General features: G+C 32.0%; 1 protein-coding gene across 1 annotated transcript; it reads left to right on the plus strand.

The window, feature by feature from the left end:
* The first annotated feature begins 1,694 nt into the window (after positions 1 to 1,694).
* Positions 1,695 to 23,067, plus strand: LOC132717516 (26S proteasome non-ATPase regulatory subunit 14). The gene is made up of 10 exons (XM_060701001.1): positions 1,695 to 1,789; positions 13,080 to 13,141; positions 13,942 to 14,016; positions 14,947 to 15,066; positions 15,310 to 15,380; positions 17,335 to 17,485; positions 18,625 to 18,732; positions 19,107 to 19,307; positions 20,169 to 20,231; positions 22,514 to 23,067. The coding sequence occupies exons 2-10, from the start codon at positions 13,094 to 13,096 to the stop codon at positions 22,610 to 22,612; spliced, it is 936 nt and encodes a 311-aa protein (XP_060556984.1). The 5' UTR covers positions 1,695 to 1,789; positions 13,080 to 13,093; the 3' UTR covers positions 22,613 to 23,067.
* Positions 23,068 to 26,541: the final 3,474 nt, after the last annotated feature.

The raw sequence follows: 26,541 nt of genomic DNA on the forward strand, positions 1-26,541 counted from the left end.
GCCTTTACATGGCAAATTTTGACTAGCCATGGTAACCAGTGACCAATATTGCAACCATTATCTTTCCATAGTAACCTGATTGACTTCCATAGCAACCACTAACTGTCCATAGCAACCAGTGACTTTCCACTACAACCATTGACTTCCATAGCATCCATAGACTTCTTCAGCAACAACTGCTATGACAACATATAGTCAAATGAAATAATTTCATAGCAAAAGTGGAGTAATGAGTACATATTTTTCCATAGAATATTATTAACTAATATTAATTTTGAAATAGCTCCAATTCTTTTTCCAGTTGAAATAGTGTTGCCATGGCAAATTTCGAAAAATATAAGTAAAAGACAAATTGTGTAATAGCCTTACTTACAATGGTCAATATCCACCTTATTTATTTTGAGACATAGCCAAAATATAGTCCACAAGCACTAGATCTACTGTCCTAAGATGATAATTTGGTCTTAACGGTACATGGGAAAGTACAAAAACGGGGTTATCTGGATTATTATCCGATATCGTAAAAGTAAACACTTACATATACTATATAGCAATTTTCTTATAGTATCGTTGGTGTATGACCTTCATGGCTCTGTCGGTAGATCGAAGTTATTGGCACTTCTAGTGTTTGTACTCATAGGTTCGATCCCCACGTAGTGCCTTTTATAACCACAGTTTTTTTTCTTTTTGCTCTGTTTTTTATCATTATTATTTATTTATTTTTCGTTTTCCTTTTTGTTTTCTTCTTATAATATATATTTTATAGTATAATTTATATTAATCTTTTATTTCTATTCTATTTTCTTTTGTATTTATTTGATCGCGGTGTTTAATTAAAATATTCGAACTCATATTCTATATGTATGAAAAAAACGGTCAAAGTTGTTTTCTGAACAATTGACGGTTTTCTGAGGTAAAAAAAACGTTTCTTACAAGCAGTCGAACTTCTGCATGTATGGGTAAAACATAATACTGACACGGTTGCTCTACCTACTGCGCTAACAAGACACATGATAACTTGTAGTTTTATTTTCATTTTTATAGGTTGTGGCATTGATCTGCCTAACCTATTTTTCGCATTGTTATAACTCCTTCTTCCCTCGTACAGCCACAATATGGAACAGCTTACCTGCCTCCGTTGCAGAGGCCCCTGACTTGGTATCCTTCAAGCAGGGGTTATCAGCCCTCACATTCTAAATCGCCTTAGGGGCCCAGCTACAAGTACCCACTAGTGATATCCAAGGCTGTGCCGGCAGCGGCCACCGTAACCGGAGAGGTTTGGGTTGAAGAGGCGAAATATAGCTGGCCATACTTTTTATCTATATCTCTACCTTTGTACTATCCAACCTCTTCTTACTTTCTATCATTTCTTGTATATTTCTTTTTCTTGACCTAGCACCACCCGTCGCGTCATAATCAAGTGTGATTGCGCCGACGTACAATGTAGATGTAGATGTAGATTGGTCTTTGTTATGTAAACAAAGGCTCAAGTTATCATCCTCGGACAGTACTAGAAATTGGTAAATTTAGCACGGATAATTATGCACTTGTAGTATCTTCAAACTTATCCCAATACCTCCTCCACAGCCTTAGGGTCTTTAACGGTTGAATAAAGACAAAATCATATGTTTCTCGATCTGGATCGTAAAATGTGAGAAAAGAACAGTTTGAAGTTTGGAACACAGTTACTAAGATGACAACGTCTTTATTTATTTCAAATATTTGTTTTAGACTATCCCGTTTAGTATCAATTTCCGCTTCCGTTAAATTTGCAAGTCAGTTTTCGCCGGTAAGAATTATTGTTTAAAATGATCAATTTCTCTATGATGAAGATTATTTACGAGATGATACATTATCAAATAAAAGCATCTTGATAATTTGAATGATAAAGTTTACATTACTGTAGAGTAAAATGATTGATTTATTCGAAATTTAAGGAATTCCCTTTTAAATGAGTGTTTGGGTGATGCTTTGTTAGCGGTGCATAGAAAAACCGGAAAGCACCGGATAGCACCGAAATACCGGAAAGCACTCAAATTTCTCATAAAAACATATGAAAACGTTAATTAATCGGTTTGAAAGTGTTACCAATCGATTTATTAGATCAAAATCTTTCAGACAAGTCATTTTTATAAATTTATATTGATAATTATTACGAGTATTTAGGAAAATAGATATATCGAGTGCTTTCCGGTCCTGTGAAGATACATGTACATTACCGGATAGCAATATTGTTTATCAAAGTAATACATGAAAACTTTATTTTATTGGTTTGAAAGTGTTACCAATCGATTTATTATATAAAAATGTTTCAGACAACACGTGTTTGTAATTATATTATGATTATTTTTACGATTATTTAGGAAAATAAGATATATCGAGTGCTTTCCGGTCCTGCTAAGATACATGTACTTTACCGAATAGCAATATAGTTTATCAAAGTAATACATGAAAACTTTATTTTATTGGTTTGAAAGTGTTACCAATCGATTTATTATATCAAAATCTTTCAGACAACATGTTTTTATAAATATATATTGATAATTATTACGAGTATTTAGGAAAACTGATATATCGAGTGCTTTCCGGTCCTGCTAAGATACATGTACATTACCGAATAGCAATATTGTTTATCCAATTAATACATGAAAACTTTATTTTATTGGTTTGAAAGTGTTACCAATCCATTTAGTAGTTGAAGATCTGTATATCATGACGTTTTTATAAATATTTTATGTTTCATTACGCGATTTTCAAAGTTGTTACAAAGTTGTATTGATTGCTTTCCGGTAATGCTAAAGTACATCTACTTTACCGAATAGCACTCGAATATTTATATAAATCACACTTATCCTTCATATTAATTATGTGAAAGTGTTATAAATTGATCAATTAAGTTGAACTTATTTCATTTATAAATATTATGATTAGTTACACGATTTTTCAATCTTGCTCATACCATATATCAATGTATCATATTTGTAATATTTTATAGGTTGTGTGAAGGACAGAAAGAGGATGTGTAAAAAGTACCAATAAGTTATTCAAAGCATTGAACCATATTTTTTATTATTATATTTTTATATTATGTTAAATAAAGAAAAACTTATAAATTTTCGTTCAGTTATGTCTTTATTTTTACCATACTATGTGTACCGAAAAGCAATGTGGTCATCAGTGGAGGACAGTAGTTGTTGTATTGTTTATCACACGTGCTAATCCGTGCTGATTAAAGACCTTGTATATTGTAGCACAAAAAGGTGATGATTTAATCAATTTGTACACAATTATGATAATTGAGAGTACCGACCTGCACATCAAAGTTGCACTAATTAGACACTGTCCTTTACATGCACATTAAATTAGATAATTAGAAAATGCAATTAACTACACACTCTTTTGATATAAAAATTAATTTTGTTTAATGAAGATTATTACGGCACTCATGAAAAGAATGTTTTATTACGGCACTCATGAAAAGAAATGTTTGTAACGGATATATACGAAATCTCTTAGAACTTTATATCAAGGTGCTATTAAAATTTACTCTTATTACTTATATACTACAACACAATATATTATGTATTGATATTTATCTATGACCGATGACATTGACATGACATTCATTTTTGTTGTCTGGAATTGCAAATTTTTCATACGTACGTTGCAAACATTTTTTTCTTCTTCACAGTGCCTGAAAATTTATGTTGGAAAAAATATGTTGAACATAAATATTAAGTATCAATATCAATGTATATTATATAAAATTAATATCACGACCGCAATAGTAGGTTCGAGTGTGTCTTAAGATGTCATTTATGCTCATCAGGCTATAGTCTAGCCCATACTCGAACTGAAATGGATTTACCATAATATAATATGCATTGATATTAATATTAAATAAAAAAAATCTAGGGGTCTGCCTATGTATATATATTTTGTAGTTTTATATGTATATAATAATGAGATAGTTATATATTTGTGGATTTTGTTTTGAACACATCACTGTTTGTAAATATAATTAAATTTTAAGTATAAATGACGTACATTTCAATATCATATATAATACCTCCAATAATCAATCAGTTAAATACATCCAGCTATTGTGTATTATTTACACCTCTTTAAATGTGATAATTAAATCAGCGTGTGTCCGTTCAATTTTATCAGCGTGTGCCCGTGTAATAAACGAGGCGTGAAGTGTGCCTTGATTGATTTCAATATCATACTTATTTTTCAATTATGTATGTATATATGTTTGCTAAGTTCTGTTTTTCTGTGATGAGACAAATTAAGATGATTAAGTTTTGGGTGAAAATTATTAAGCTTGACGATACAGAGATTGTTAAAAAAGTTTATTCAATGCTTAAGCAAGATGTTGATTCTGGGAATACATATAACTCAAAAAACTGGGCTTTTTGTATTAAAAACATTTTAACAACCCATGGTTTAGCGTATGTATGGATTAACCAGTTTGATATAGATATTCCCTTTGTCATTATCAGACAACGAATTATAGATACTTTTATACAGAAGTGGTATACTGATATAAACAATTCTGGTCGCCTGCAAACTTATAGCATTTTTAAACATGATTTTAATTGTGAAAAGTATTTTGATTTAATTACAGACAAAAATCATAGAATTGCTCTTACTAAATTTAGAACGTCATCACATAACTTATGTGTAGAATCTGGTCAATATGAAAACATACCAAGATCAGAAAGAATAATTATGTAAATGTTGTTTCATGAGACAACCTGAAACAGAGTATAATTTTCTGTTAGTCTGTGTCTACGTTATAGAGAATTAAGGAAAAGTTTTTTAAACCCTATTATTGTCACTGGCCGTCTGTTATAAAATTTGATAACCTAATGTCTTCTTGTTCAAAGAAACCTATATGTGCTTTATCTAAATTTATTTACTTAGCAAATAGACAACGCATTTCATAATATCTCTTGTAATATACCTGAAAATGAAAGGTTGTATTTGAACCATAATTTATTGTTGAAGAGGTTTGCATGTATATCTTTCAAAAAGAACTGAATTGCAGCAATGAATTTTACGTTTAGTCTGTAGGACTTTAGTGTTCTTCATGTCTTTATATTTTAGAAAATGACAGAATAAGTTAAGTGCAAACTATTCAGGATATTGTAGATTGGCGTCTGTTTATTTGAAACTTATGCATGCAAGTGCAACATATATATTAAACATGTTAAATATTGAATATTAAACATAATATTCTATGAATCATCCTATGTTTACTGGAAAATCTATGTTTTGATCTCCATACATTGTATATATTACAATTAATACTTGTTATAAAATTCGGTAGCCTAATGTCTTCTAATTCTATGAAAACTATATTGTGCTTTGTCTAAATTTATTTACTTAGCAAATAGACAACGTATTTCATAATATCTCTTCTAGTAATATTTGAAAATGAAATATATTCGAACCATAACTTATTGTTTAAGATGTTTGCGTTTGCATGTATATCTTTCAAAAGAACTGACTTGCAACAGTGAATATTACTTTTAGTCTAAAGGACTTTAGTGTTCTTCATGTCTTTATATTTTAGAAAATGATAGAATAAGTTAAGTGCAGACTATTCAGGATATTGTAGGTGGGCGTCTGTTTATTTGAAACTTATGCATGCAAGCGCAACATATATATTAAACATGTTAAATATCATATTGAATATTGAACATAATATTCCATGAAACATCTTATGTTTGCTGGAAAAATCCATGTTTTGATCTCCAAACATTGTATATATTACAATTTATACTTGTTATAAGCATTGTACTATGCTTTATACAAATAAACTTTTCGTATTCGTATTCGTATTGTTTTATATCTGTTTATTTTGTTCTTAGTAATTAGTTTCGTTTATTTTTATTTATTGCACTGTTTATTGTCAAAAATTAAAAAAAACATCACTGAAAAAAATATTGTTCTTCTCTTCCTGCTATTTTGAATCCTCTTGTCTTCCATATAGCCTACAAAAAATAAATATATTAATATATTAGACAAGGTACATACATTTTAAATATTTATATACCATCGGTATGTCTGAGGTAAGAGGACCAGTGCTTTTCGGTGATGTATTACTATTATTTTCTTCACAGGACCGGAAAGCAATAATGGAATGTGCAGGACCGGAAAGCACTCGATATATCTATTTTAATAATAATTTCTATTTTAAACTTTTTTATTCGTAATAATAATTATAAAAAAATAATGTCTGGGATATTTTTTCCTAATAAATCTTTTGGTAACGTTTTCAATTCAATACAATGAAGGTTGTACGTTTTTTTTTATGGAAAATTCGAGTGCTATTCGGTAATGTACATATACTTAACAAAACCGGAAAGCATTCTCAATTTATTTAACATTCATAAATCTTTTAAATAATCATAGAATTTAGAATAAAACATGAAATAATACTGTATCATACCTAATAAATCGATTGGTAACATTTACAATACAATTAAACAAAGATCTTATGTGATTGTTTGAGAAATTAAATTGCTATTCGGTAAAGTATATGTAACTTCACAGGACCGGAAAGCACTCGATATATCTATTTTCCTAAATAATCGTTATAATAATCATATTATAATTATAAAAACATGTTGTCTGGAAGATTTTGATATAATAAATCGATTGGTAACACTTTCAAATCAATAAAATAAAGTTTTCATGTATTACTTTGATAAACTATATTGCTATTCGGTAAAGTACATGTACCTTAGCAGGACCGGAAAGCACTCGATATATCTTATTTTCCTAATCAAACGTAATAATAATCATATTATAATTATAAAAACATGTTGTCTGAAAAATTTTGATATAATATATCGATTGGTAACATTTTCAAACCAATAAAATAAAGTATCCATGTATAACTTTTATAAACAATATTGCTATTCGGTAAAGTACATGTATCTTAGCAGGACCGGAAAGCACACGATATATCTATTTTCCTAAATACTCGTAATAATTATCAATATATTTTTATAAAAATGACTTGTCTGTAAGATTTTGATCTAATAAATCGATTGGTAACACTTTCAAACCAATAAAATAAAGTTTTCATGTATAACTTTGATAAACAATATTGCTATCCGGTAATGTACATGTATCTTAACAGGACCGGAAAGCAATCGATATATCTATTTTCCTAAATACTCGTAATAATTATCAATATATAAATATAAAAATGACTTGTCTGGAAGATTTTAATCTAATAAATCGATTGGTAACACTTTCAAACCAATAAATTAACGTTTTCATATGTTTTTATGAGAAATTTGAGTGCTTTCCGGTATTTCGGTGCTATCCGGTGCTTTCCGGTTTTTCTATGCACCCCTTTGTTAGGACATTAGCTGAATGTCTTCAACATACCAGTCTTCACGAAAAACTTTGAAAAGCAAAGGACATTCGGACCAGTAAAATTTCAAATCTTACTGGACCTGGTGATTTTTAGCCGGACCAAATACATAGATAGGTAATAAATTGACGGGTAAAGGAAAACACTTTATCATGCTTCCCTTGATAATTTTGAAAGAAGCATAATACTTCTTGTATTTTGGGCCATATGTTGACAGCTTTGAAAAATTTATAAGGACCAAATGTTTAGGCAAAATTTACTAGAATTGAACATAAACAAATCACTTTCACACAAAATATTTACTTAACTCAATAATCACAGCTAAATAATGACCATAATAAACAATGGTTTAATTTCCGTAACTGTACGATGTGGTACGGAAAATATCCAAGAAAAAAAATGGCGGCCTTCATTACTCAATACAATTTAGACATCTCTCGTTGTATTTTGAACATTTAGGACAGAATTGTTGGGTTTCAATTGCAAAAAAGGCAGGAGATCAATCTTTTAGAGAACCCTGCTTCATTATTTTGATGAATTTTTCTTATAATATTTTTTCATGGCCAAAAATCTACTGGCCCGTCGGACCACCACACGGAATGGCGTTAATTTCGAAGACTGACATACCTGTTTTTATAGGCATCAGAAGCAAAGTCAATGATAGCTTAATGTGTGTGTGTTTGGTTTAATTACCCTCGCCTCCTGCATGAACCATATGGGCGAGCATTCAGGGTTAGAATTTAGCAACATTTTCTACTTGCAAATTTTTGCAAGTAATCAAATGTTTAACTGGCAATATGGGGTAGTCAACTCGCAGTTCCATGATTGCATATCTTTTATTATTATTATACACATTGACAAGTATTTTGAACATATGGTAAGAGAAATGATTGTAAGCTTTAATGTCTATTAAATGTCAGAAACATCTTAATCACTAGTAAACACAGATCTCTTCTTGTAACGAAACAAAAACATTTCAACAAAATTGATTTATAAATGATAAACAACTGTTTAGGGATCAGGAATCGATATACCAGAGGAACATCTAGACTAGAACCACCAGTGACAATATACAGTTAATATAAACTTGTTCATGTAATGTAATTTCTTGGGGCATTTATTAATTTTAGAATATTTTGTAATTAATTACACCAATAGCCTGAGCCTGATAAAACAACATGATGCCCTAACCAATAATGTTTTGCCTGTTGTAAATATATTCACAGGAAAAAAAATTAAGTTTTTAAAGAAAATAAAGTTACTGCATTTGGCACTGTAAACATCATCAGTTTCAGCAGCCGGCAGATGCCAAGCATCATCATCAATTCAGAAGATATCAATTATGTAAACGCTTAAAATGAACAATCACGTACAAATAAATGCCAGTTATAGTAAATTTTGCTGGCAGTATTTGATTTTAACTGACATTTTGCCAGTATGCAAGCTTAAATTCGAACCCTTGCATTTATATAGCTTAAGGTCTTCAGCGTACCCATTTATGTATACTAGGTTCCTATGATATCACAGGTTCTATGATATCAGGGTACCGGTATTTACATTTTCTGTGACCTACTAGTAAAAGCATCACACAATGATGCTAATATTTTGAATCCCGGACAATCCCCCTCCCGGACGATTCCCCTTCCATATTATTTTCACAACCCGGACATTTCCCCTCCCGTTATTTTAATAGGGCGGACTTTTCCCCTCCCGTTAATTTAGCAGAGCGGACAATTCCCCTCCCATTTTTTTAGCAGAGCGGACAATTCCCCTCCCGTTTTTTCACATTGCGTATAAAAAAATCTATAACCATTCTTATCAAAGATGACAGTTTTTACTCTTAACAATAAACTGTTAAAGATCGGAACTTTTAACAATCATTATTTCACAAAAGTGACATTATACCGCCTTTAATCATTGCCGCCGCTGCTTAAGATAAACAAACTGTCAATAAAAAATCTTTAATCATTGCCGCCCTTAATTAAATGTGTCCTTGATTGCAAAAATGTTTATACCTTTCAAATAAACAATATAATATAATATATATTAGGGATGTCATTCGGAGTCCGGATATCCGAACGTTCGGATAACGATTAGTTTGACAATACACATCATAACCTCTGCAGTCCACAAAAAATTCAATAATTACTATAATAATTACGAGTCAATTATGAAACATGTTGTTAATCAAATTTAAGTTTTGTAAGATTCTAAGTCCCGTGCGACTGTCATCGGCAACGATGTTACATTTTTTTATGTCCAAATTTAAATATTTAATTAGGTTGTTATATTTTTATATATTTCGGCTTACCGACCCGTCGACTCCTTATTTTTAGACATTGAAAAATCTGCAGAAAAAAAATTAGCAAATAAAGAAATTTACTTACGCATTATATGTTAATTATCAAAGCTTTTATTGAAATTGATACGAAAATTATCCGACAAAATAACTTTCTCCTTTAGTATTAATCAAACATGTGCATTTTTTTAAAAACATTTTTTTTTTCACATTTCTTTTTTCACTTATGAACACTTAAAATGTGTGTAATTCATGTAAGTTTCGGCACTTTCTTTGATGATTGAATCAAACAGCCAGTGCTACATGATGGTAAACATCAAAGATTGGCAGATTCTTTTGAAAAGCCGGCTACACGCGTGTGAAAGGTCATCGTGTGTAAATTGTATGCGTGTTATTGAACAATGGAAACATTATATTTAATTTTTACGGGTATTATTTTGTTTTCACAAATGTGAGCGAATTTTATTGCGTACTATAGCGCTAATTGAGGAATTCAGACAATCGGCGGCGATTTTCGTTTCCATTTCATTTGAAATCGTAAGTACCACACGCACTAAATTTATTAATAAAAGCTAGTCGTATTCTATATAGAAGAAATAAAAATCAATAACGGAAGATTTTTGATATGTATCATTCAATTAAAAAGGAAGAAAAACGAAATACTACAATTTGAAAAAGGTCGCGAAGAAATGGTTACGTCATATCAGACATCTAAGAATATGACAACGATCCGAACATCCGGATGTTTGATCCGGATGGCCGTTTCGGCTCCAGATGACATCCCTAATATATATATTCAACAGCCACGGGAGGGAAATTGTCCGCTCTGACAACAGCGGGAGGGGAATTGTCCGGGTTGTTAAAAGAACGGGAGGGGAATTGTCCGGGTTGATAAAAGAACGGGAGGGGAATTGTCCGCCGTAAAAAAATAACGGGAGGGGAAATGTCCGGGTTGTGAAAAAACATTCAAATTTACTGGGAGGGGAATCGTCCGGGAGGGGAATTGTCCGGATACCTAATATTTTTAAAACAGGCACACTAAATTTATTTTCATCTGCCAATAAATTCAATTTTGTAAATAATGAATGTATTCGTGACAAGAAAAATATTTTATAAAATCGTCATATTTTACTACTATTTTCCTTAAATGTTTATACACTGTCAATGATATATGTTATAATCACATATACTGACATATCATCTGTTCATACAGTTTGAATTTTATAGCAAGTTAACTGTTGGAAGTTTATCACAACATGACTTGAAGATTTTGACACATATATCCTTCCATATTTGCATTTTTTGGAACTACCTTGATACCATAGTAACCTCCTCAGAAAATACCCAAAATGGCTGACATTGGAAATAGTTTAAAATATATTATTTAAATTGGATCTTTTGAAATAATTTTTTGACAAACAGTTCTGGAAATGGTTCACTTATTAGATAGAAGAAAAATCTCATTCATGTATGATATTTATATTTGAATATTTTCCGATAAACGTTAAGTACCGTGATATCATAGAACCCCGGGCTACTATGACATGACGTGAACGCTGAAGACAGACGGTAGGGAAAGTCCACCAAATTATAATAGTGCCAGGAATCTGACACACTCATATTAATTCATCAAGCATGTCATGAATGATGAAGTAAAGTGAAGCATATGCTGATAAAATTATATATAATCTATTGATAAGCCAAGTTTCAAAATATAGAAAAATTTATTTGAACATAAATTGTATGCGTTCAAAGAGCTGTCATTGAATAAATTTTTGATTGAGATATCAGTGATTTTTTTTTCAATTTTCAAAACAACCTGTGGCTTTCTGAAGGAAAATATAGTGCAATAAATCAGAAAAGGGGGAAATCAAATTATGGAATTTACCCACACTTTTTATAAAATTTTCATTTCAATTTTACATGCATGTAACATAGCAGAGGCTATATATAGGGACAGCTTTTTGTCTTCTTAATCTGCTGTTAAGTCATGGTTCTGGTTAAGAATGTGCACATGGCATTTTAGTGAGAAAAATTAGCATTTATAGGGGAAAATGAACCTATTTTGGGCTAGGAGAAACAGCCTTTATTCGGCTGTAAATTACAGGGGAAAAATACTAGATATGTATCAAAATATAATTATATTCTAATGATTTATCAGACTTCCTGAAAGTTAAAAAAAAGTGTCAGACATTCGGTCCGACAAACCATGAAAATTAATTTTATTCGCCGTCAAAATCGGCACAGTCTGTACAGAGCATTTTCATCTTCTCCCTGTCATACACCAATGATTCATGGTCCTCTTCCATTTTTCATTAAATTTTGTCTCCGGTCTATTTTCATCCTTTTACTGCTGTTCTGCGCACTCCTCTGACGTAGATTTTCGTTTTTCCCAGATTTGGCATCTTTAGCGACGTCATTCTGTATACTTGTGACTTGGATAAAAGCCGGACAGTTGGACCGATCCAAAATAAAAAATCGTCGGACCTAATCAAAATTTATCTGACATGTCCGTCGGACCGACGTATTTCGGGAAGTCTGATTTATTGAAGAACTGAAAGATGTTTTCTGATTTTAACTGATTTTGAATCCATTCAAACTAGCAACAGTGATACTGATTAATTTCATAAATTTTCCGTGCTAAAAATGACAGTTAAATTAGGTTGTTATTAGCTAGTTGTAATGGTTTTACAGTAGGAAGTAGGAAAAACAGTTACTTAAATGGTCAACACATCCATGTTTAATTAGTAAATCTATGTACATACCATGTTTTCTAATGTGACTATGTTTGTCAGTTTGATTTTTTTTTCATGACTTAACTTTAAAATGTACATGTATGTGATATTTTTTTTCATGACTTAACTTTAAAATGTACATGTATGCTATTTTCTAGTTGACTTTAATGCATAAGGACATCTGTTAATCCATTCTTTGCAGTCTGTGCATTTATAAATGTATACAGTATATGTACATACAATATTCTGGTTGATATTTGTTGGAGTGTTACAAATTTCATTTAAAATGAAGTTGAAACAAATCTTTGTATTTCTTGATTATATAACATGCTGCTGTAAAGTAAGGTTGTTATAGTTAGGACTCCACATTGATTTCATGGGACCCCTACTTTTGCAATTTGGGAGGCAAGATTACTACTTGAAAAATGCTAGTGAGAGCCCTGGTAATGAATTTTATGATGTCCAAAAGTTCAGATTGTTTTCATTTTTTTGTTTTCAATTAATCAGTTTAAAGCAATATTGAGACAAACCAGTATGTTGTGAAATAAAAATTGAAATCATTGTTTGTATTGAAGTTAACCAGTAATAAAGATATGTATACAGTGTAACTCTTCAAAAGATTTTTGATGGAATATCTTTTCTATTTCAGTTCTGTAATTCATCATGGACAGGTTGTTAAGACTTGGTGGAGGAATGCATGGACTAGGGCAGGTGAGTGTGGTTGTTAGGTAGTCTAAACTTTCAAATAATTTATTTCTGTGCTGGTACAATGTACAGTCTATAAAATAAAAGTTAAAACTGTTAAGTAGCCACTAATACTTGCACTACAGAATCAGTGCTTGCCTTTCTTCAGTCTCCTTTTCCAATTGTCATTTGTTGTTGTCATGTTTATTCAAGCATAATGTGAGCCAGTGCAAGACATGAAAACATGTACAGACCAAGAAAGTTAACACTTTAATAGCAGTTAATAACTTATAGACCTTTTTATAGTACGATTTTTCCATAGCAACCGATGATAACTTATGATAATTTTACTTTAAATGTTATTCTTTATTTTATGTACTTTCACTTTCGAAATAATATGAACAGAATACTTTGTATGATATATTTTGATTTTATGAAAAGATAAATGAGCCGCGTCAAGACAAAACCAACATTATGGGTTTGCGACCAGCATGGATCCAGACCAGCCTGCGAATCCGTGCAGTCTGATCAGGATCCATGCTGTGCGCTATCAGTTTCTCTACTTGTTATAGGGTTTGTAAATGAACAGCATGGATTCTGATCAGACTGCGCGGATGCGCAGGCTGATCTGGAATCATGCTGGTCGCCAACGCACTATGTTGGTTTTGTCGTGACGCGGCTCAAATGAAGTAAATAATGCATCTTGAATTATACAGGTTTATATTATGAAAAATTGAACAACATCAGATGTATCTTGAATGAATTGCAAATGTAATGTTAGACTACTACTCAGTAAAATTACAGGCACAAGTATTATTTATTTACAGGGGGCGCCACCATCTGATGCACCAGCAGTAGACACAGCAGAACAAGTTTATATTTCCTCTCTCGCTCTTTTAAAGGTAGGTTTATCAAACTAAATTAATCAATTAAATTAATGGTGGAAACTGAATATAAAGATGCAGTCATCACAGACCCAGATCAACCGGCACATCCATGCCATCTAATCAGAGCTGCACTGTTTGCTACTCAGTTAATTATATTGAAACTTTCACTAATAATGCAGAATGGCTTTTACCTTTATTTAGACTGAAATTTAAGATATTTAGTGTGGCATGGGAAGAGTTGGGTTAGAGGTTTTCTGCAAAAATATTTCATGTTTATTTTATATGTTTTAACATGAAATGTTTTGTGTTAGCTAATTTTTTAGTCATTATTATTAGGTATTGTAACCATATGATGTGGAAACTATCAAGCTGGCTTACCTATGCGGTTCTACTTGAACACTGTTTGTGTCTGAAATAATGCACAGAAGGTCCACTGAGGTCTTCCTCCACCAGTAAAGCTGGAAAGTCACCACATGACCTATACTGTATTGGTACAACATTAAACCCAACCAAAAAAAATGTTATTTTCATCATGATTATCTAGAATATGTCATATGCTGAAAGCCTATTGTGTTAACGATGTTTGCATCATTCTAAGCAATATGAGTTTGAGCCCTACAGGATCACAATTATGTTTCCCCAAATAAAAGTGCTGGGTTAGCTTCAGGAAATGGACTATTTACTTATAGTGTTTTCAAATGAGCTTTTTTTGAATTTCATACAGATTTACGTTTGTCTGTCCATCCTGTCCGTCCCTAGACAGACAAAACAGTGAAATGTTGAGGCATTGATCTGTATTCTATAGACAGCTTGTAAATCTTTGAATTAGGAATGGACTGTTCAAAGTTCAAAACATATTTGGTTATAGGTTAAAAAGGAAGAAATAAAATGATTGAAAATAATTCAAAACTCAGTTTGTAATATCTGTTATTATTTTTATTACAGATGTTGAAGCATGGGCGAGCTGGGGTACCTATGGAAGTCATGGGTTTGATGTTGGGAGAATTTGTTGATGACTACACTGTCCGAGTTATAGATGTGTTTGCCATGCCTCAGTCAGGAACAGTAAGTGCTTCAGGGAGTTCCTTTGTTTACCTCTTGTTTTACCTGGAAGTTTCTTAAAGCAGAAATAAGTACTTTGTATGTAAGTGGGAATGCAGGAGATTATTGATTCTCAGATTTTCTCCCTATCTCCATCTGTTGTTTAATTGTTTCACATTACGTTAAAAATTAACATTGAATTTTGGTTAAAAACTATGCTGCAAATGTTGTAATGATATGATGTAATGATATGATGCATTTATATAGGGTGTGAGTGTAGAGGCTGTTGACCCTGTATTCCAAGCTAAGATGTTGGATATGCTCAAACAGACTGGCAGGTAAATCTGTCTTATTTCATTTCTCAATTACTGCTGAAGTAAGTTAAGGGTTTTCCCAGCTTATCAGAGGGTATTAACAAACTTTTACTGTTACATATTTAAAATAAGCATACCAGGTTGACTAATCTATTGTGAACAACTGTGCACAGTTAATGGTAAAAGTTTGTATCTGGGAATTAGGTTTGAAATACCATCACTTATCAGTTGCCGAGTTACATGTAACAACTGTGATCCAGCAAATTGTGTCTTTTCATTTAATCAGATATAATTAAACTCTAGCTTGCTGATGGCAACTGATTCTACCCATGCTACCTGTGCACATACATGCCATCTGATCATGATCTGCATTGTTCACTTTATATTTTATATATATAGGTTTTTTATGCCCCCACAGAGTGGGAGCATATAGCGTTGCACTTGTCCGTCCGTCACGCCGTACGTCTGTCCGTCCGTCTGTCCGTACGTCCCGAAATCTTGTGAACGCAACTCCTCTTAAACCTGATGGCAGATTTTGCTTAAACTTTCAGGGATGAACAACCTTAATATGTAGATGGTACTAAAGGAAGGAATTTTTGCTGCGACCATATTTAACAGAATTATGGCCCTTTGTTGGTTTTTTCACTATATACTATGTAGAAATTTTGTGAACGCAACTCCTCTTAAACCAGAAGGCAGATTTTGCTTAAACTTCAAGGGATGAACAACCTTAATGTGTAGATTGTAGTAAAGGAAGGAATTTTTGCTGCGACCAAATTTAAGAGAATTATGGCCCTTTGTTGATTTTTTCACTATATACCATATAGAAATTTTGTGAACGCAACTCCTCTTAAACTGGATGGCAGATTTTGCTTAAACTTTCAGGGATGAACAACCTTAATGTGTAAATGGTAGTAAAGGAAGGAATTTTTGCTGCGACCAAATTTAACAGAATTATGGCCCTTTGTTGATTTTTTCACTATATACCATATAGAAATTTTGTGAACGCAACTCCTCTTAAACCGGATGGCAGATTTTGCTTAAACTTCCAGGGATGAACAACCTTAATGTGTAGATGGTAGTAAAGGAAGGAATTTTTGCTGCGACCAAATTTAATAGAATTATGGCCCTTTGTTGATTTTTTCACTATATACCATATAGAAATTTTGTGAACGCAAATCTTCCTAAACCGGATGGCAGATTTTGCTTAAACTTTCAGGGATGAAAAACCTTAATGTGTCAATGGTAGTAAAGGAAGGAATTTTTGCTGCGACCAAATTTAACAGAATTATGGCCCTTTGTTGATTTTTTCACTATATACCATATATATGTTGTCATTCGGGGCATCCGTCTCCTTTGGACACAGTTCTTGTTTGTATATGTTTTGAAATTTTCCCTAAAAAGGATGAATGGTTTTGTCTAAATAAAATTGAAAGATTGACAAGTCCATTTTAGATATTTAGTGTGGTAAGGGTTAAACATACAGAATGATCATACGCCTTTTACCTCTAATATACCTAGACCTCTAGTATATCTAGAAAAGTCTTTAAACAACTTCAACAATCAATCAGTAATAAGTACATGGACATCTTTATTATCTACTGCTAAGGTTTGATAATTATCTAAGAAAACCTGTTAAAAGAAAAAGTAATGATTCACAGATATCAGAGCATTGCTGTTTTAAAAAAATGAGCCCCGTCATGACAAAACCAACATAGTGCGTTTGCGACCAGCATGGATCCAGACCAGCCTGTGCAGTCTGATCAGGATCCATGCTGTTCACTATCAGTTTCTCTACATGTAATAGGGTTGGTAAGCGAACAGCATGGGGCCTGATCAGACTGCGTGGATGCGCAGGCTGGTCTGGGTCCATGCTGGTATCAAAACCCATTATGTCCGTTTTTTCGTTTGAAGTTTTGGTGACATGATATTCACAATGCAACTGATTTGGTGTACCTTCTCCTGTAATTGATTTCAGACCAGAGATGGTGGTAGGTTGGTATCATTCACATCCTGGGTTTGGCTGTTGGTTATCTGGAGTAGATATAAATACACAACAAAGTTTTGAGGCGCTGTCAGAGAGAGCGGTAGCTGTGGTAGTAGATCCTATACAGAGTGTTAAAGGCAAGGTAAGGCTACTTGGTAAAGCACACAGTTTATGTTTGGAGCATCAGTGGCCAATTGGTTAAGATGGCTCACTTCAAATCACTTTGGGTTCTAATTCTATTACAAACTTTTGTAATAATTCATGTTAGGTAATTATTGTGAAAGATTATGGAAGGTTGGTAACTGTACACATGTGCCAGTTTGTGTCTTAGAGAATGCAAGATGGGGCACCAGCTATGCTTTAGAATCTATGAATGACCTGTAAAGAAACCCAAACAAACGGCATATTTTATGTAGAAACTTGAAAAGGCACACAACACAAACAGAACGTTATAGACATATAGGCAAATGTATGACTAAAGTTAGGTTATCTTTATACTTTAATTCCTGATTAAATTCTTGAAGTCAGAATGTAAATGAATAAAAATAAAAAATAAGTTTTTATATTGTAATCTATTTCTTAATTTTTGGAAATAAGTTTTTAGATTTATAGAAAATGCTTTCTTGTATTTTAAGTGACTTTTGATTAAGGGGCCTTACTCATACCAGTTCATGTTAGTTAGAGTTCTTTCCCTTTGTCAGTATGTATTATATAGAGGATATTTGTTTGTTTCAGTGTAAGATCGAAAAATATTTCACCGAGTGAACACCAGATGCAATATTTTCCACGAGTGGCGTAGCCACGAGTTAAAATATAATAGCTGGGGTTCACGAGTGAAATATTATTTGATCTTACATGTAAAACAAACAAATTTTCTGTTTATTTCATGATTTTTTAACGATTTTTACACCATTTTACTGATTTTTGCCGTGTAACGTCATGCTCTTATCTTCATGGCGTCATCAAATAATGACGTCACAATGTTGAAGCAAAATATAATTCCATGATTATTTTTAGATTTTAGATGTTTTTCAGCACAACGTTCGTAAATATTTACGAACTACAGTTATCACGTACATTTTTTATTATGATTGACTACATTTCCGCTGAAAAAAACATTCATTAATGATAAATATTTTATTTTTACGCCAAATATAGTTCGGCTACTGTGAAATTATATTTGGTAATCATTACTGTGAAATTATCAGAATATAATTAACCGTGATAATTCAGTAATCTACTGCAAAACATGTAATAAAATTGTTATAAATATATTTACAGGTAGTGATAGATGCATTTAGACTGATAAATCCCAACATGATGGTTCTAGGACAGGAGCCCAGACAAACCACCTCAAATCTTGGTCACTTACACAAACCTTCCATACAGGTAATGTAGTAACTGGGGAACTGTGACAGGGTTCTTGTGTGACAGATGGGCCCTTTCCTCATCTTGCAAAATGGCAAGAAAAAACTTGATGTTAACTCAATATGAGGGGAAATATATTATGTATAATACAAGTAAAATAATTGATAAGAAACTCAAAAGGTTTGATGAGCAGTGTTGATTTACATATGATGTTCAAATAAAGTGTAAAGTTCACTATTGGAACATTAAACAATGCTTTATATGTTTGAGGGAAATTATAACAGGAAACTCTTCTGTGTTGAAAAGTTATTCAAAAGAATGTGTGACACACATCTATTTTGCGCTTTGTAGCTTTTGATGGTAGCTAGTAGATAAAAGCTATTTCTATTTTTCAGGCTTTAATTCATGGACTTAATCGTCATTATTATTCTATCGCCATCAACTACAGGAAGAACGAGCTGGAACAGAAGATGTTGTTGAATCTCCATAAGAAATCATGGGCCGATGGTTTAACGTTACAAGATTATAAAACTCATTGTTCAACAAATGAAACTGTTGTTAAGGAAATGTTAGAACTCGCCAAAAATTATCACAAGGTGAGTAATGTTTTATAAACATAATTATAAGTTTAATTTATTGTGACAGCCATAAAACTTGTCAAAAATTGCCAAAGTGAGTGGTTGGTCTGCTTACCTCAATAGAAAGAGCGTGTAATCTGTGATCAACGGACTGCTGGTTTAAATCCTCGAGGAAGGTGAAATTTTATGAAAATTGATCCAAATGAACGTTTGTCTCTCAAAGGTTATTCATAGAAATCATGTGGGATAAGTGGGAGAAATTGGTTATTTCTGGTTTGTTATTCTGGAATTCTGGTTAGGAAGACCAACTACCAGCAATAGGGTAGAAATAAGATGAAAATAAAAAAAAATATAAATTATATTTTAGATAAAGAATGCAGAACGTCCCTTGGATTATGATTTTTTTTCCATTTTGCGGTATATATTTTTGTAAATTTTAAGAAAAAAACCGCCTCCGTGGTTGATGGGTTAGAGTCGATGACTTCTAATCAAGTTACCTCTCTGGCATTGGTTTGATCCCCGGGAGATGCTTTGGTAGTTTAGCATGGAGGAAGGTTGTCTAGTACTGGTGTAACTCTCCAGGAACGATGGTTAGGAAACTACCTGTCTGTATGACTGAATTGCTGTTGGAAAAAGGCGTAAAATGAAACAAACAAACAAACAATTATTATTTTTTTAAAAAATGATCTATTACCAGTTTTGGGGCTAGGAAGATAAAAATTTAAGCTAGTCAAAAGTACAGAGCCTAATTAGACTGCATATACTTGTAGCAAAAGCTTGTCACTGTTATTTCGAGTATGGTAAGTGTTTAAACAAACAGAATATTGCATAAAATGTTCGTGTAATAACATATTGCTAAAAGACTTCATTGATTTCCAGGCATTAGAAGAAGAGGAAACTATGACTCCAGAACAACTTGCAATAAAAAATGTTGGAAAACAGGTATAACTTGTTTTATTTACCTGTACTACTTGATTGTTTCCACTGTTATATAAACATGCAGAGAGCTGTTTGTGTTTTAATGATGCAGTTTGCATGTTAGCTGATCAATAAACTGAAGTTCATAACTGAAAAAAATTATTGAAATGCTCACTTCAAGTGTTTTGTTGGAAACATAGCAAGTTGCCTTAGTATTGCCATACAATTTATTACCTTTTCAGTTTTGGTTTGTGGTAACGTACAATTTTAGGGAAAAAAATATCAATTTTGAGTGCTTGGTTGTAGAATAATGCATAGTTTGAGTTAAAATGCACAGGAATATAATCACGAAGGCCAAACCGTGCATAATTATACAATTATGCAAGAAAAATATGTATCTATTTCCAATCTAACATGCTAATTAACAAGAAATTTGGTGAAATTATGTTGAACTACATTGAGCTTAGAAGTAATTTTCCTGATGTCATTTGGTCTATTGATGTCATGTCTGATGTCATATGACATGTAAGCATTCTTTTATATGTATATATCGTGTAGTAAGGCATTTGGTTTCCATGTTTGATAGTGAAGTTTGTTAAAATATATGATATTGCAGGAAATGGTTAAATGTATAAAAACACTGTAGCAAATTATATTATGATAAAGTAACAAAAAAATCCTGCTGAAAATGTTCTGTACCCCATCTGTTTACTACTAATAAGCATGAAAAATCAGCATGGAAAAAAGCTTGAAATATGTTTCACATGTTGAATTATTTAAATTTTGCTGGTGTATTTCTCCTTTTCATTAAATTCAAGATTTACACACTAAAAATATTGTCTGTTGGAAATCTCCCAAAATGTGATTGAAAATAGAAACACCCTTAAGGTACAGATCAATGTATGTACCTTGCTAATGTAGTTCTGTTTTATGAGATTAATCCTCCGCATTGAAAATTGTATATTTATTCATATGAATTAAACAGAACTAAAATAATTATAAATATATATGTAAAGATTATGTAATGCATTAACTAATGGGATTCTTTGATGTGTATGGAAACATTTCGTAAAGTTAATATTTAAAGTTACAACGTCAGTGCAGACTCTTATGACAGACAGAAGCGAGGCTTAGTATAAGCTACAAAGCTTTATCCCTTATTCTGTATGCTTTACATACACAATGACTGTTTTTATTATATTTCTATTTGTTATAACTCGATTGTGTATAATTGTATAACATGTCCAGGGCCTTTTTACCCTCTATTACAGGGGCCGGTATAGGGCTGCTTCCCCAAAGAAAAATTCTTTAAAATCATGCAGTTTTCCCCAAATATTGAATTTACATCAAGTTTTTTCTTCCCCTTTTGCAAATATACCATGTAATTTTTCCCCAAAATTAAGGGCTGGGCTGCTTCCCCAACTTGTGAAAAAAAGCCCTGATGTGTGTAAATCTATTTGGAAAATAAATATTGTTTAAACCAAAGTTAATATTCTTTGATGCTACTTATTCAATTTTCTTTATATGGATTTAAAAATTCTCTTACACTGATCAATGAACAATGGAAAGAGAAATAGGATAGACACTATTTGTTAGTTTATGCATACTGAAAACTCTTGAATAACTCTGGGACATAAAATAACTGATGTCCCAGAATAACTTAAAAAATATGTAATAAATAGGTTTGAGTAGACTATATTAGTCCATTTGTATCATAGTTTTGGGACCTTTCTGTTGAAAAAGTGTCGGAGTTAAATCGTATATATATACATGCACAGTGCGGTAACTGGAGTGTAGATATCAGTTACCCGCACTCCAGACAATGCCTGTTGATTGGTTCATTTTTGCTGGGGTTTACTTATTGTGACGGCAGAGAAAGGGAAAGGGGCAGAAATATCAAATTCAAATGCTCGTTCATTGGTTATTTTTTTCTGGGGTTTCATATTATGACAACAAGGAATGTGCTGTCATGTTTGACTATGATACAAAAGAGAAAGATCACCAAAACACTCGGCAATCTGATTTATACTTGGGGGCTACGCCCCCTCGTACAAATTAGATAGCCTCGTGTTTCGGTGCTCTTTCTATTACTTACTTAGTTTAGGATAAAAACATTTGATAAAGATGTACAAGTTCTAAATTTAAGAGAAAAAAAAGATTATAACTTTACATGTTGACAGGCAATATGTCATTTTGATATTACTATTGATTTGGTATAATATTGTAATCATAATGTCATTTTAATATTTCACTTGATTTTGGTATAATATTGTAAACTAATGATTTCTATTTGTCATATATTTCAGGACCCAAAGCGCCACCTGGAGGAACACGTAGATGTGTTGATGACAGAGAATATTACACAGTGTCTAGGGGCTATGTTACATACTGTTGTGTTTAAATGAGATAACACATGACATTAGAACATATGTGTTGATGTCATGTTGATTTCACTAATTTAATTACACATTACAAAACATGTTTATTGTCTGATTTCAAAAAGGATTATTCATTTAAAAAAAATACACAGAATTTCATTTCAGGTCTAGAAACTGATTTAATTGGCCTTTTATAAATATTGTTTTGAATTTTGTATGAAAAACATTTCTGGAAGAAAAAAGAGGTTCAAATCTGTGTCTAAAGCTTGTACAGGTAAATTTTTACCTGTTAAAATGTTAAAAGACCATTTTGTAGACAGTATTTAAGCAAGATTGGAAGAATTCTACAGGGGGTTGTAAAGAAAAGTTATTGACATAATGAAAATATTTTACTTTTAATGTGCTTTCATTTATGAAATTCATGTCATATACATTATCTTGCTTATTATAATATTTTCAATTAAATTTACCTTAAGGGTATTTATAAGCTTTTGTTGTGTTTTTCTTTACTTCGATCATTTGTGTCTAACAAGTATTTTGTCATTATGTTGATTGTAGCATGCCTCCAGATCCATATTATTTTTGATGAAAATGTATCTTAAAAGTAACGTATTCGATATTGTGAAATGATCAAAGAAAGTAATTTTACACATTTCCATGTAAATTACCAAAATGAAGACAGAATATGCAAAAAGCCCTAGTCACAGTAGAAAAATGGTGATGAATACTGAAGTTGGTCATTAATCGCACATAGCATGTAAATTATTACTTTTTTTAGAATATTTCTACTTTTTAGCTCACCTGTCACAAAGTGACAACTTTAAAAATTGTTCAAAGAATTTTATTCCAAGCAGAACTGTGGTTGCCATGGCAACTGAAAGAAAAAACTTAACATATCTTCTTTTAAAAAACTGAAAGAGCTAGAGCTTAAATATGTGGCATGAAACATCATATAGTCGGTGTCTACCAAGTTTGTTCAAATAAATGCCCTGGGGTCAAAATTGGCCCCACCACAAGGGGTCATTGATTTTCCTTATTTGTATATAGTAAAAACTTAACAAATCTTCCTTTAAAAAACCCAAATAGCTAGAGCTTAGATATTAAGCATGAAACATCTTCTAGTGATTGTCTACCAAGTTTATTCAAATAAAAACCCTGGGGTCAAAATTGGCAGGGGGTCATTGATTTTCCTTATTTGTATATAGTAAAAACTTAAAAAAATCTTTAAAAAAAACAAAATAGCTAGAGCTTAGATATTAAGCATGAAAAATCTTCTATTTGGTGTCTACCAAGTTTGTTCAAATAAAAGCCATGGGGTAAAAATTGGCCCCGCCCTATGGGTCATTGTTTTTCCCTTTATGTATATAGTAAAAAACTTCAAAAATCTTCTTTTAAATAACCCATAGAGATGAAACATCTTCTAATGAGTGTCGACCAAATTTGTTCAAATAACAGCCCCAGGGTTAAATTGGCTCTGCCCCAGGGGGTCATTGATTATCCTTATATATACATGTATATAGTTAAAACTTAAAACTCTTCTTGTGAAAATTCAAAAGAGCTAGAGCTTAGATATTTTGCATAAAACATGAGCGATTCTGGGCCCTTTTGTCTTAAAATCGAACTAATTAAATGGAACATGGGCATGACCCAAGTTAGACTCAAACTTACGACCCCAAAATTTAGAGATTTGCGCTTGAACAATTCGGCCAGCTCTGTGTTGCCTCCGATAATTCGTCATCATTTACTTGAGTCGGTGGTTAAAAAAGGGGGGTTACAGTATCATAGAAATGATATTTTATCACATTTCCTGAAATATAACTGATGCTGTAGATTTGTTAAGATACAGTCTACTAGATAAATCATTTTACTTCTGTGTCTGACATTAACAAGATAGCACGTACTTGATCAAGATAGATGCTTTTCATCATGACATTTTTCACTTGAAATGTAAACTGAGATATCTAATAGTGATCGTAATATTGGAGGCGCACGACATGTTAGGGTGACATGAGATAATGTTGCATATTTTAGTGGAAAAAAAAACAAACTAGACAAAAATATTCAATTTAATGTGGTAGCATTATTATCAACAGGAACGTGCACGCTCACACACCGTTAGGAAAGTTCCAAAAATATCAGAAAGTATTTATTAAATTACTAATGTCGCGGAAATGGCACATTTCTGAAATTCGCCGGAGACATTGCATACTTTGTTTAAGAGGTTATTTTCATTGGTAAAAACGCACTTCTTTTAATTATCTGGATAATTTGTTAAAACTTTCTTAATTATTTGAATAAAAGACTGCAAGCGTGTACGATCTGCCGGCAGTTTTCCTTCTTAAAAGCTTTGTTCCCAAAGACATTTTCCGTTAATCAAGATTTAGAAGAGATAAACGACACAAATTGGTTTATAGAAAAGTTATCATGATATAAAAGACATTTAGTAATGCTAAATGATTCGGAACGTACATTTTCCGGATGGTGTCAAAGTTTTTATTTAAATAATGAAAGTTACTTGTTCACGGAACATTCATTATAGTTATACATTTAGAAACAAGAAGCAACGAAAAGAATTAAAGGAAAATGCATAAAAAATGTTTGATGATAAGATATACTATCGTAAAGATATTTGTGTTTCATAATGAGATCTGCTACAAGTAGGATCGGGCCCTGTTTGTTTTTCTATCTGCTAAATATAACGTTATAGATCTGTTTACATAAGTTCAAATTTCATATAAGACATCATCCTTTGATTTTCTTATCTTGCCCACAAATGAATAGTTTGGCACAGAATGTGTTTATTCTATGAAGCGATTTTCTGAAGTTGCTAGGAGGTTTCTCTTTAATTATTTATTGATAATATCTGAATAAAAGATTATCTTTCACCGCTGACAGAAAACATGAACTAACAGTTTACGATGGAGATGATTCTGTCTAACGCATGTCAAATCTTGTAAAAACAACATTATTTAATCTGAAGTTTTTTGCTGGCAGTTTTAAAGGTTTATAACAGGAAAATGAGCACATTTTTGCACACTTTTGATGTCAAAACCCCGAATTCCAAGCATGGTGCTAATGCGGATCAGGAATGTTAAGCGGGAAAGTTTGTTTGTTTTTCTTTTTAACAGTACAGAATTGTTCTGTTCTGAACATGCAAACACATAAAAGTAAATATTGGGATTTATTTCTTTCATATTCGTGAAAAAAGTCGAACTAAATTTAGTAAATTTATAGGAATAAAAGTAAAGCGTGCATTATTTTGTTGCTGATCATTGGTTTTAGAAACTTAGAAAACTTCTTGACAATATTTCCGATTTGGTTATGTATGTCAATGTGTATTTTATAATTGATTCTGAAGATCAGACATATTTTACGATCATAAAATTACTGAAAAGTACTATTTTCAAACAGATATCAAAAATACATTAATTACTTATCAGAAAGATTACACCGTATGTTTTTGTTTACACCATAGTTCACATGGTAGAACTATTTTCAATCCCTATAATTTCAGAGATTATAATGAAATGGCGAGGTGTTCTGGATGATGGACTTGATAAAAATTATTTTCTAGGAAATAACCAGGTGCTATCTAAATAAACTTGCATATCGCATTATACCGATAACGTTAACCACGTTATTTATGATAAAGATTTATAAAAGTCCGGGAAATGAACAAACACCTTTCACAAGCATGCTTGAAACGATGTATGATTTAAACAACTAAGACAATGATCAATACATTGTATCTCGTTTGTCCATATTTTCATTAAAAGCCAATATATGCATGTAGCTCAATAAAATACTGTTATTATATACAGTGGTCTGTTACGGTTTCCTAAACGGTACTCATTTGCGATATATTGAACCATGTTTTGCTTTTTTGGTCGTTGGATAAGTTGAAGTGATTATTTTTTGTACGATTGCTCAACTAGCCACATGCCACTTTGTTTACG

This window comes from Ruditapes philippinarum, unplaced genomic scaffold, assembly GCF_026571515.1.
Source record: "Ruditapes philippinarum isolate M1 unplaced genomic scaffold, ASM2657151v2 ctg844_1_1_1_1, whole genome shotgun sequence".
NCBI lineage: Eukaryota > Metazoa > Mollusca > Bivalvia > Venerida > Veneridae > Ruditapes > Ruditapes philippinarum.

Bases quoted from the DNA above. Each gene is read 5' to 3' on its own strand.
- LOC132717516 (XM_060701001.1), top strand. From the start codon at position 13,094: ATGGACAGGTTGTTAAGACTTGGTGGAGGAATGCATGGACTAGGGCAG. The intron at 14,017-14,946 runs GTAGGTTTATCA...TTTTTATTACAG, and splicing joins CCTCTCTCGCTCTTTTAAAG to ATGTTGAAGCATGGGCGAGC. The intron at 15,067-15,309 runs GTAAGTGCTTCA...GCATTTATATAG, and splicing joins CCATGCCTCAGTCAGGAACA to GGTGTGAGTGTAGAGGCTGT.